Source organism: Berghia stephanieae, chromosome 4 (assembly GCF_034508935.2).
Source record: "Berghia stephanieae isolate SIO BIC M18660-M18661 chromosome 4, UCSD_Bste_1.3, whole genome shotgun sequence".
Classification (NCBI taxonomy): Eukaryota; Metazoa; Mollusca; class Gastropoda; order Nudibranchia; family Aeolidiidae; genus Berghia; species Berghia stephanieae.
Genome location: NC_088363.1, coordinates 55,748,365 through 55,762,259, shown reverse-complemented (window position 1 = coordinate 55,762,259; position 13,895 = coordinate 55,748,365). Strand labels below are relative to the sequence as shown.

Genomic DNA, 13,895 nt, shown 5'->3' with positions numbered 1-13,895 from the left:
ATCCAAAGGTAGCAAGCAATTGCTATTGTCCGTTTAACGCTATAGAAACCGGGATAAACTCCGGCTTCGTTTGCCTAATGGGTCTGAAAAAAAAAAATCAAAAGCTGGAACAAAGCAACCTTTTTAGGATTCCAAAGCTATCCGTTTTGTGCGAGTTCAGGCCTCTTAGCGATGAGCTACCAACCGGACTTTCATACGTGTCAAGATACATATTTTTTTTGTTTGTTTGTTGCTTTAGGTCTCTTCCAACACAATTGAGGTTATATGAGAGACCGCTGAAACAAAAAAAAAAAAAAAAACAATCTAACAAAAATAGTACAAATGTAAATCAAAATCATAACCTAAAGATATCATAAGCTAAATTATAAATAACCAAGAACAAACAGGCAGAAGATTTACAGAAAAAAAAATATCCCCTGTCAAAAATACAATCACAAATCAAAGAAGCAGGATATGCTAGTAAAGAGAAGAAGAAACGACATCACTATCGGATCGTACACCCATGCGAACATCATAGGTATATGATTCAAGGGTGATGCTCCCATCCAACCACCCGCAAGATACATATAAAAAGCATTTGAGTTGGTTTGGATACTGACTCTGTCTGGATTGAAAATGGTCTATTAACGTTTTTGCTGTTTTTTATTATTGTCTGAATTTGCTGAAGGATTTTGTTCGTGTTTGGTATTTCGTTCGATTTTTTTAAAGCTGTTATATTCATTTTAGTACGTAACTTTTTACAATCAGCAAAGAGATGACTTAAACACATTAAAATAGTTGTAATGAAGGAAAAAAAAAACAAACCATGATGATGATGATGTTGCAAATGAAGATGGCTAATATTGTAATGATAACGATACGTGACAAATTACACCTTTTATTCGCATTCTCTATATTTAATCCTCAGAAACTCTACCCAAGCTCCTTGGCCAAATTAAAGACTCTACTCTCCAAATAAACAACAGGCCCATCCCCAACTTATTTATCCATTAATTTATTTAAAGTCAAATTTCCATTTATTTTTAATTGTTGTTTAAGTCTTTATCATTGATGATTTTATGTTTTATTTTTGCGTCTAAAACTAATTGAGAAATTAGAGAAGTAGGAAAACAATACATCATATCGTCAACCATCGACGACAAATGTTTAAAACCACACTGTTGCTGGTGTAACGCAAATGAACTTTAATTAAGCAGTAGAGAAAAAAAGTACCTAATGCGAAAAAAAAACCCAGAAAATTTTTAGTTCTCAATAAAATACCACTTGTTGTCACATATCGATATTGGTACCTGAACTGCGGTGACAGAAAGAGATTTCTTAACGATCACCAAGTGAAGGTGATTACTTTCCACTCACCTATTAAATTTATTATATTATGTGTTGGCGTACCTCAAAATAAAATGGTTCACCGAGACAAACTTTAATTTTCAATCAGTTGGTATCTATGCTATGCGTATCATTTCTTGTAATGAAAGAAACATAACACAAACAAAAAGAAATTTATTAAAGACTTTGACAAAATAAATAAAATTGACCAACACCTCACTATGATATGGCCCGGTTACAAAGTTGACAAAGCCGCCTTGACACCACAATGGATGAACAAATTAAGATCTGTAGTTAAATAATTACACACGTGACTTAGCCTATAGATGCCATCAAATGAAATTGGATTTTTTGTTCCTAATAACAATCAAAAATAAAAAAAAACAAAAAAGAAAAAGAAAAGCAAAAAAAAACAAAACAAAACAAAAAACAAATGACAAAATGACGTGATGAGAAGAGTGGCAGTGGCGGCGAATAAAAGAAACGGCATTGAGTAGAATCCAGACAAAATACATCATAATATAAAATAATGTATCATGAATTAAAATGGATGAAATGTACGCTCAGTTCTTTCCCTTTCACTTCCAAATCCGCCGAAGGACTGAAGCAGAAAAACCTTTTTTTCTTCCACACAAGTCAAGATAAAGATAGAAAATAGCAATTACTGCCGTGTACTGACAGAACGCCTTTATTACATTTTGCCAGAAAAAAAAATTTACTTCATATCAAATTGATCAATTAAAACCACCAACCCCAACTTATCGAATGAAATCTTGAGTTTCAGAATTTTAGACAAGTTATAATCGATCGATATCTATATGAGTCTAAAAGTTTCCAGGTCAAAAAAAAAAAAAGATAAATTTTTAAAAATTAAAAGTGGTAAAGAAATTTAAACATTGCGTTTTGTCAATGTATGTCAGTATACCGCAAATAACATCAGATAAAATCAATGTATAGAATCCATTTAAAACTTTTGAACATTGTAAATTGCAATTAGGCAAAAATCCTTTTTCTCATTAATTGTTTTATAGTAAAAGGCTGGTTTGTCAACCCACGTCATTGTTCATCGTTGTAGAGGCATGCTAGGGGACACAGTAAACAATAAACATTATGTGATACATCAACCAGACTTCTTCTTGGACTTCGCTTCTTGATTTTTTCGTTTTATTTATTTTTTCATTTTTTTTTTATGTCTTGTTTTCAAATCAATACATTTCAACAAGTTTGAAATGGTAGACATTTATGTTAGTTTCAGACAGTTGGAGTAGTCTTTGGTTTCAGGCTATTTTTAGCATGCTGTTGTCACGTCTTGTCAATGCGGACAAAGTGTTTCAATTCTGACCATCCTTACCACATATGAGATAGGGACGAAATTTATGTTGTTTAACATTTCTAAATTCATAAATTTTTGTTTACAATTATTGACCAGTTCCATGTTTAAAAAATTATATTTTTCTACAACCTGGATACATTTCTGGCAATCAAGTGTCCTCGTCATCGAGACGTAACCGACGTGTACATATATGCAAGTCTGACATCCGAACCCACTTATGATTCTACCTAGTTTAACATTGTTGTAATGGACAATATTTCGCGTCATTTTTATTTTGAAATTTCCTTTAAAACAATGAGCCCATAAGGAGTTGGGTTATCAGACCTGCAAAAAAAGTTCACGTCGGGCGTGACTATACAAACATGTGAAAAATTCTACCAATAGCCTCAAAACGGTATTAGATATCGGGGTGATTTAGATGCTTAAATGTAATTTTATAGTACATGTATTTTATGTTATAGAACGTGGTCTAGGGGAAGATCCAGGGTTCGAGACCCGCTCAGTGCGGCGCATAGTGGGTCCTTGGAAAAGACCCTTTACTCACATTCTCTCACCGCACTCAGGTGTAAAATGTGTACCTGGCCGTTAATAGTGTGGTCTTTGTCCGAAAAAAAAGTTGTAATATCGCCTAGCTGGCGTCTTGTCTTGTCCTACATGTTAAATATTGCTGTTGTCTTGGGACATGAGCACGTTTAACAGATATTGCACTATATCAATGCTCTAGCTTTTTAAAAAAAAAGTAAATAATTATGAATATTTTGTAAAATGTATGTTTTGTTGAGGACAGTAGATATTGTTGTTGTTGTTTTGTTTTTGTTTTTTGTTTTTTTGGGTTTTTTGTTTTAAAGAATCTGAAACCATCGTCTTACAATTAAGGCCACTCTAATTTTAAAGTCCTATCCGGTTCACCCAAACCAATAACCGTTTTAAGACGAGAGTCACATATTTGGTAGCAGGCACTGATGCAGGATTAAATTTCTTTTTATGTGGTTATGATCGTAACCAGACACGTTATAAAAATGCTTGAAGGAGGAGGAGAGGGGGGGGAGGAGGAGGAGGAGGAGGAGGAGGAGGAGGAGGAGGAGGAGGAGGAGGAGGAGGAGGAGGAGGAGAAGAAGAAGAAGAAGAAGAAGAAACCTTGTCCTCGCTTGTCGTGTGATAACATAGTCCGTTCCCTTAATGGAAAAATTGTGCAAATCGTGTAACCAGCATGAAATTTTAACACAAAATACAGAATTTTATGAGGATTTCGAAAATAGGTGGCTCCAAGTTGAAAAATAGCTGGAACCAAGAGTTATTGCCCTTTAAAGGTGACAAAATGCATTAAAAAAATAAATAATTTTTTTCCTCAAAAATTTACAGTTTTATAAATATTTTATAACAATGTGGATATTTTGTTATTCTGTTGCGTACTCTGGACTCACAAATTATTTTTCCATTTGAATTCTATTGAAATATATAAGAAAATACGAAATTCAAATGGGATTTTTCAGGAAAGTAAAAAAAATATATATCTCCTTCCTAGAAACTGTTTAAATAGTTTAGAATCTGACATATATTTGAAATGCCACGCATTTCAAAAACATTTTTTAATCTTCACATCCTCTAAAACAAGCAATATTAATTTGATTAAAAAAACAAACAATAAAAGACAATTTAACTGCCTAGGCAAGTACCCCTTCTCCTCCCGACACACACGTACAATCACTCTCAAACATAAGAGTTATATGTATTTCTATCATATAGCAAATAACACGTTTAAATTTATATATATTGTACAATACATATTTATTCAATGAAGAATTGAACCATTTAAAACATTTTTTCTGTGTACATATTTAACAGCAGCATTATTATAGATTTACATCCCTTTTTAATTACATAGTTTGTTGAAAACATACAATTGAAAAACGTGTTTAAAGTCTCTAGAACATTGACCATTGCAGGCACATAACAGATTACATGGAAGAGATGACTTAACACAATTGCATCTTTTGGAGCATCCCTTTGATGAACAGTTACATTTAATCAGATTTTGTGAGGCATGTGTAAGGTCAGTCAAAGTGGACCACTTGGCATCCCATCTTCTTTCCAAGCAAAATCTGATTTGGAAGGAAGACTAGGGTCTTTAGCAAGAGAGCGTTTCCATACATAACCAGCTTGGTAAACTGCTCGATTTAAATGCTGTTTGAGAGCTTCACGAGTTGGTGGCATATTGTCTGGAAGGCGTGACTTTTTTGTAAAAAGTTCACGCCGGCATTCATTGACAGCAGATAAGTTGGTTGCTCCGTCAAACAACAAACAGACAAATCTCTGGATGATGTTGAAATGGCTGGCTATATGTTCCTTAGAGGGTTGATTAGCAAGAGCTTTAAATGAGTCTGTAACATCATCAAATGCGGCCCAAACTGAACATGCTACTTCCCTGCAAATGAGCTGACACTGTCACACCCCGTAAAGGCATGGAAGAAGGATATAGCCAGAGATTTTTCAGGACGCAGGGGTTCAACAATTGAGTGGATAGGTATCAGACTTCTATGTTTTCCTGTACCGTACCGTAGTTGACAAACAACTTCTCCATTCCCAATGCAGCAAACTGTGATATCAGAATGATAACCACATCTGTTCGTGTAACCCCAGAATTGAAATGACACTCGCTTCCATTTCTAAAAAATGCCATTCACAATTTTCACTAATTTGTGTGGTACACTATTGACAATGCTATCATGATCTATATTGAGGGGTGATATGAATGTATGATTTCTTATTTCTGCTCTTATAATATCAACTGCTTTTTTGTATTGCAAGATCATCATTTGAATCTAAATCGGCAATAGCTGCTTGTGAAATAATATTCCCCTCTTTGAAAGTAAGCAAGACTTCCCGCCCATCCCTGTATTCCATTAAAGAAGGAACTCTCGATAGTAAATTTTCTTTGAATCTAGTTTTTTGTACATATACATCCGACAAATTTATGGCATTTAATTTTGACAAAAGTAAATTGTAGAGATCATTCAGCTTAAACACAACATTTGTGTCTGTGCGAGTTTGTTGTTGATCAATAAAATTGACAATATCCTGTGTGCATTCTGCAATGTGTGTTTTGTATTTGTTGTCTGAAGTATTTTTACATCTAAAATCGTCTGCTCTTCTGTGGAACAGTATAAGGCAAGGCTTATGATACTTTGCTTCCACCGCAATAAGATCACCCTCCGCAAATACTCTAAGAATACTTGAATCTGAAAGAAGGACAGCTTCCTCGTAGACTTTTTGTGAGAGAGCAAGAGTCCGGACCTCAGTCAATTCCCCTTCACAACCCTTACAAAAAGAGCAGTGTTTGCTTACATGTGATGTGTTTAATGTGCGTCTTGTATCAGGACTTGCAACGGCTTCACTATTACATTGATTTATCTTCTTTGCAAGCCTTTTGAGTTTTGATTTATGAAACCTGTGTCTGCAATTCTTGTGGTAAAGTCCATCATTGTCTCTCAAAAAATTAGCAAGACATTTCACAGGTTGGTTAATATTGAATTTCAATGCTATTGGCAATCTACCTGAGTCATGAAAAAGTTTGATATCCTCAGAAATTGCAACATAAGTGTCTTCAATACAATTTAACTTGGTTGCTTTTTAGGGTTTGTGAGAAGAGAATTTTCAATGGTTTCTTGACAAAACAGGCACTTCGACCAGTAAAGTTCAGGGGAAGATTGATCGAGTCTTGGAACTTTGTTCAGATTTTTACAGTCGACAATGGATGTCTGCCGCTTCTTTCCTCCTGCCATATCAGCGCATTCTAGGAAGGAAAGAAAAATAAAACAAAACCCCATGACATACTCAAGAGACAATATTTAAAATTATTTCATACAAAGTGTGAATTACGTAGTTTATCAAGTTACAGAAAATGTTACCATCTTAAGGCGATATAGGGTAGCTTGAGAGCTGACAGAATGAACAAGTTTGTGTGCGTGCGAGTGTGTGTGTGTGTGTGTGTGTATGCGTGGAGTGTGTATTTGTGTGTGTGTTTGCGTGAGAAAGGTTAAACACATATTAGTTGACGGGGCTTGGATAGCTCAGTGGTAAGATTCTCTGCAAAACAAAAAATAACAAAACAACAACAACAACAACACACACACAACGAACACATACTTTCAATTACTTGTTAGAATGGAACTTTAGTCCTTGCAATCTTGACTATTCAACAAATCAAACTAGCATTCCAATTTGACGAGGTCCCCTGGCATGATGCTTATTAATTTTAAGGAAACAAAGGACTGTGAGGCTGGCAAGTAGAAATGTAACAAACAAGTCAATACACTGTTTTTAAAAAAAACATGAATAAGCAAAAGATAAAACAATGTGTGTGAATATTAGCTTGTATTTGCAGAATTATGTGTGGAGATGTTCTTTTTTTGATCAACTGAGTTAATAATAAATTAGTTATCTTTTTTTTTCTCGGGCAGCAGTATTGATAAACACCGTTATTCTATCATCAATCATCGACAGGCTAATCTATATCGAATCGAATCTAAAAGGGTCTAAATTTAGTACTGACATAACACATGCAACTTATATTATATTAAGATAGAAAAATATGTTCAGATCCAAGCATAATCTTACTCTATCTATTGCATCCTGGAGGCTTATTGTGTGTGTAGAATGATATTACTGTGACTCAGCTTTGATCTGACCCAATTCTTTTTTCACAACTCAATTCTTTTGTCATACATTGCGCGATACTTATCGCACTAGCATGCGCATAAAGTAAAATAACATCACGATGATATAAAACATGTTTAATAGATGAAGAAGATTGTTCCTTACCTTTTCAACGAATATCGATTGCACAAAATAAAATTGTAGTTTGTTGACATCGTTCAAAAGACAAAACTCATTCTCTCAGTTATTTTTTAGACAACACATGATGCCATTGTCGGTAGATGGAGCTGTCGTTATCTCGAAGGGAGAGGCGGTGACAGATGACAAAACCGCATTTCGATTTAGCATTATTGTACTGTACACACTGGTTGAAAGAAACCTCTTTAACTGCTTTAAATATTTTTTTTAGTCTTTTGTTGTTGTTTTTTTTCGTTTACAGGCGCTAAGACATCCTAGTACATACTTAGTAAAGGATAGATCGTCCTAATGACTCATCGTTTTGTTGCACGGGCAAAAAAGGACAATTTTTATTGGGGTTTTTGTCTGCGGTCAGAAGACAAAAAATTGTTTTAAAATAATTAAAAGCTATATTTTTGGTAAATAATAATGGAAAACATTAAAACAAAAATATTTCCACGATCAAAAACTAATCAAGATGTTCTTAATGGGTGAGAATGTTTGTTTTTAATACTTTTGTCATCGAGCGCCAAAACGTCACAAAGTGCGCGTTTTCACTAGACTTTACGACGAATTTTAAGGTCTTTTCAATAAAAATGGTATTTGGAGCCACCTATTTTTCGAATCTTCATAATTTTCTGCACCAATTTGTATACTTAGTTTGCTGGTTACAAAAAGTGCACAAAACGCACGGAACTTGCCGCTAAGAAAACGGACTAACAGGGGCGTGGCTATACTGGTTGATTTGGTGCCTGGCACCGCATCCAGCTTTTAAAAATTGATTACAGCATTTAAAGAAAAAAAAACAAAAAAAAAAAACAAACTGAGAATTGGTATATAATATCGCCTCTGATTTATTTGAGGAAGTCTTTTCTTTAATTTTATATCTTTCTTTGGTATTTACAAATATAGCATGTTTTTAAAGTCATTTTCTTCTGATTCTGGTACCACCCTAAATGGAAGTATGCCACGCCACTGGATATGCAACACTTTAAAAAAAAAAAGAAAGAAAATAAAATAAAATTCCCTTTATTCTAATCATAGGGGAAATTTGTCTCTATGGTCTATTCCAGGGGAAGACAGAAATACCTCAGGCGTCAGCCGCAGTGCAGCGCCTCAAATTAAGGTATTGAGGTGACTTGTTCAAGACCACACAGCGCAACGGCGGGTGATCGAACTCGGTACATTTCGGGTACCACTGAACCACGCTGCACGGCACTGCAAATTCATACACGGAGACAGGACATCTAATATTGAGATTATTTCCACGGAAATAAAAGTTTATCCTCATTCACATAGAAAGAAAAGTGCATGAAAGCAGTGGCATGTTATCTCAATGGCATGATGTGATCCTCAACCAAATATACTCTACATATTAAAAAAAAGAGTAATGCAACACCTTCAAAAAAGAACGAAATACCAACCACGGAACGTTCGAGCTCGAAACCTTACTTCGACCAAAATCAAAAACAATAAAGAAAGAAATGCATTTCTTTAAAAACCAGAAATGCTATCTAAATATTTATCCGCCGTCTGTCGGTTAAAAAAAACAAACACCGGTGGTTTTATATAGGGCAATATCCACTAAACTTGCTCAAAGCGCTTTACAAAGGGTCCATGACCAACAGCAACACGTAACAAGAACAAGATTTGAAGCCCGTTAGGCGAAAAAACATTTTTTTTCCGACACAGACAATTTAGATATTACACCTGAGTACGGTGAGAGAATGTAAGTAAAGAGCCTTTTCCACGGGCACAACTAGGCGCCAAGCGAGGCTCGAACCCAGGAAGTAATGCATGACTTGTATGTCAAACCGTTTGCTGGTTAGGATTAATATAAGAAAACATCTAACTTTTATATTCCGCAAAATCTGCGTAATGTTCTCAAAGTCCTTTACAAGGGTCCCAAGCCAGCAGCAGCACTTAACATGTACGAGACATGACGTTTGTAATGCGCTATTATAATTTTTTTTTCCGACCGAGACAACGCTAACATTTACAGCTGAATAAGAGGAGAAAATGGGAGTAAAGCACCAAAGACTCAACTTTGCGCCTTCCAGCGCGGGACTCGAACTAGGAACCTAGAGGTCCAAAGGCGAGTGTCTTATCACGTCATCCCTTTAATTCTCTTTCTTCTTTAAAATTTCTTCAGTCCGTGACTCTCTATCGATCGAGATTTTTCTATGCCTATGTGAAAGATTTGTTTCATTGAAAAATGTAACAATATAACATTATCGCGTTTTTGTTTTGACGGTTTCGATAGGCGACAATCACAGTGACTTTTTCTCTCAACTTATTTCCTAATATGTTTTTATCTTGGAATGTCACCGTGTCTCTACCAAGTCTTCAAACTAAACAATCAAGATATTTTAAAATTGTTTGCACGATGCTTTTAAACCAACATTTAGATCTATCGTTTACGTGCAATAAATCAAAATCGATTTAAAAAGTGTAAGATCGTCGAAAAACGCAGTTAATGCCCCTGCATTATAGCCTACACGTATCACAATCATCATTTCCTTTGTTTTATTCTTTTTTTTTCTTGTGGGCGGCATTGTGTACAAAATAGCACTCATTACAAAATGCTTTCAGGATGCATTTTAAGATGAATTCGTGTTTGAAAAGAAAGATAACCGATACTCTTTGTAATTTATACACAATTTTCACATGACAATTCCTACCAAAGGGGAAAAAATGAAAATCACGCACACATATGAACCGACTTTACTCACGCGTAAATATACACCCAAATCCCCCACACGCAAACATACTACAGAGAACATTCTCATCTCATACTGATATTGACAGACAGTAACCAAAGAAGTTAATCACTATCACAAGACAAAGATAAAATGATTCGTAATGCATGCTTACACATGTGCGCGCGCACATACACTACAAATCACCACGACGTACAGGGCAAAGGGCAATACTTTCATTTTGAAAGTGCGAGAAACAACCCCGGAAATTATGTTAAAAGGAAAACTTATTTCAGGCGCTATCCCAATAGTCAATAGCCCATTTGGTTTTCAACGAGACAGGGTAAATTTCTACGCTTGTCACACAACACTGTAAAAAACAAGTCCAAGTTTGGAAACTTTCGATATCGTAATTTTGATACGACTTTGGTATAACAGGCATAGTTTCCTAACCAATCATAGATTATTATTAAACTTAGCAAGTATTAACTTAAGGTATTGTTCTTGTTACTTGCAAAATGTTGACGGTTTTTGATTTCTTCTTCGTATTGAAACAGCGTCACAACTTTTTCCAGTTTTTTTTTCTTTCGCACCCAATAATATGCGTTATTCCGTCATTGTTCATTTCCCTTGCATTAAAAGTCGTAAATATTTTTCATTATCAGGACAATCTTTGAACTTCAAGGAAAGCATATAATCTGCGTATTTCCATATTGAGTGTTTTATGAACAATGCTTGTTGAGTGTGTCGGATCGGATTGCATTGAAAATCAATACCTTTTAATTCATCCCGATGAGTTTGTGATTTTTTAAACATTGGTTTTATGTCCTTTCAGCGCCAGTGAAAAGAAGCTAAGAAAATTTAAAGATTACAGAAAACTTTATTTAATAGCAAACAGAAAAATATGTAACAAGGTAACCTTAGATTAAGAAAATGAGAAAGAGGGGGGAAAAGAGAGAGAGAGAGAGAGAGAGAGAGAGAGAGAGAGAGAGAGAGAGAGAGAGAGAGAGAGAGAGTGAGGGAGAACAAGAGAAGAGAGAGAGAGAGAGAGAGAGAGAGAGAGAGAGAGAGAGAGAGAGAGAGAGAGAGAGAGAGAGAGAGCAAGTAAATAAAATACAAAAAAAAGGAAAAAAGACAAGAACAAAAACATGATCTGCTAATACAATATTCAATAAAAGTGCTTAATGCGCTCCTAATGTGTTCCAAGACTACAAGGACACCAAACAAGAAGGCCGACGGCAAAGAGTTTATTTACAGAAATAAATGCCAATAGCAAGGACGTAATACTCAGCCCACAGTAAATTACAACTGTTTTGAGATTCTTTAGACGTTGTGGTTGGGGGGAGGGGGGGGGGGGGGGAAATCATAGTATTCGAATGATATTGATATTTGAAGTAATAAAAAAAATGAATAGAACAGCTTTAAAAAAGAGCAAAATACCAAACACGGAGCTTTTCGGGGTCAAAACCCTTCTTCAACCAACAACAAAAATCAATAAAAACATAAATACTTTAAGAAATTCCATATCTCCGACAGTCAGAGAAATTTGGTAGAAGACAAATCTTGGAATAAAAACAAAGAAGCGTTCGATATTTAACTTCAAGAGTTCCACATTGAGCGGAATATAAAACAACGCATAAAATTTTGTTCGAAAAAAAAACTTAAAAGGAGGGGGGGGGGGGGGGGATAGAATAGAAATAGGTTTAAAATGTATCAGCAGAAAGAAATCCAATAAAGCGGTGAAGGAAATACGTAACACAAACCTAAGAAACTATAGATGTAAGAAATACCACAGAGGCGATAGTCTAGTGACATTCCAGTCTGGTGTTGAGTCCTCCGGGGTTTAAACATCCAAGGATTTTAATCAGATGTGTTTCCTCTTTCCGACGAGATATAGTGTCTGTGTAGCAGAATTTAAATACACCAATTTGAGCGATCCTGGTGCCGGGGTAGCCAGATAGGTTAAAATGTCGGGCCACACAGCTGTATCCGATTAGTTGGCAATGTCCCGTAGATATTGTACAAAGCGATCTCCCAATCATTTCCCCGTCTCGCCAACGTAACGGGTGTTACAATGTCTAATGGCAGCAGCTTCGAATTGTGCGCACACTATCTATTATATTATGACGATCGACCCAATCAGCAAATTCTTCACCGCATTCGTGCACCGTAGCAAACCCGCCTGGAAGCTTCGTCACAACACACCGTTCAACTAGATGCTCTGCGGTTTCGGGTTCTATCCCACATCGGGTACATGTTGGACAGGTGGAAAGTGCCCACTGATGAAACGATTTTGCCGTGAGGCAGGTTCTCGACCGAAGCCGATTCGCTACCACAGTGTCTCTTCTTCCTGGTGGAGAAGCCTGGCAACTTCTCACTTAGTTTCGAGGAGTGTATGTCCCCACCCCCTTGAGGGATTGAATTCGTCCAAACCGATTTCCATCTCTGCCTCCAGGCCCAGTTCTTTTATATCGTCCTTTACCTTATACAACCAACTAGTCTTTGGGTGTCCCTTTTTCCTCTTTCCCGCTAATTGTAAGTCCAATACTTTCCTTCCCACGTACTCCCTCTCTCGTCTCTTAACATGTCCGAACCATTTCAATATATCTTCTCTCATCTTTATTGATACATTTTCACCTCAGTCAACCTTCGAATTCGTTTATTTCTCACTTTATCTTTTCTTGTCCAGCCAAGTGACCATCTCAACATCGCCATTTCTGCCACCTAAACTTGTTTCTTTGTTGTGGCTGTTGTCTCTGATCCATCCAACATTGCTGGTCTTACAACAGATGTACGTATAAATTTTTCCCTTTAGCTTTGTGAAAATTCGTTTGTCACACATAATTCCGGATACCTTCCTCCAATTATTCCAGCCTGCCTGGATCCTCTTCTTAACCGCCATCTCATTGCCCCCATCTCCTTCTACAATTGTCCCTAAGCATTTGAATTGGTTTGTCTCTCCTATCTTTATTTGTGGTCCTGCTCTCTGTTGTCCGATGCACAAATACCTTGCCTTATCCTTAATCCCCTCCTTTCCAACAATGGTCTCCAGCTCTTTTTCCGCCTCAGCTTTTGTATCATTCAAAAGTACTACGTCATCCGCATACATCATGTTCCATGGTGCCTCACGCCGAAGGTGTTCTGTGAGAACATCCATTACTATTACAAACAGCAGTGGGCTGAGAGTAGATTCCTGGTGTAATCAAACTCTTACATTAAATTGCTCAGTTGAGCCAACAGCTGTCCTTACCACAATCTTGTTTCCTTCGTACATATCTCGGATAACTTCTTCGTTATACCCCCTTTGCTCTTTGCACTAGTTTTCCTTATAGCCTCTTGTAATACTCGGTCAGGGTAATGGCGATCCCTGGAGAAGTCTAACACTAACAGTACAGGATGTTTTGGTGTCTCATGAATTCCTCACTATCCAGACACAGTCTTCTAAGACGGAGTGTCTGGCTAAATGGAATGGAGAAAAACATCCCAAGAACAAAGTTTGCTGAGTGTGGTTTTCGGCTCCAATCATATGGAATTCTTTACCACCTAAAACCCGACAACGCGAAAGTCTACCAGTCTTCAAACGGCATCTAAAAACCGATCTTTTTCATTCTGCTTATCGTGATTCTATGTGAACTTTGAACACGTTATTTTTGTGATTGCTGTAGTGATTTTGTAGTGGAATGTTTGTTTTGTTTTTAAGGGTT

General features: G+C 36.3%; 1 protein-coding gene across 3 annotated transcripts in view; it reads left to right on the top strand.

Moving 5' to 3' along the window:
• The window catches only part of LOC144970864 (small cardioactive peptides-like), a 79,845-nt gene extending 77,394 nt beyond the window's left edge, over positions 1 to 2,451 (top strand). For all 3 annotated transcript variants that reach the window (XM_078910970.1, XM_078910968.1, XM_078910971.1), the window contains one exon: positions 908 to 2,451. In XM_078910970.1, coding sequence (XP_078767096.1) covers positions 908 to 958 — 51 coding nt within the window. In that variant the 3' untranslated portion in view covers positions 959 to 2,451. The remainder of the gene's footprint in view (positions 1 to 907) is intronic.
• The last annotated feature ends 11,444 nt before the right edge of the window (positions 2,452 to 13,895 follow it).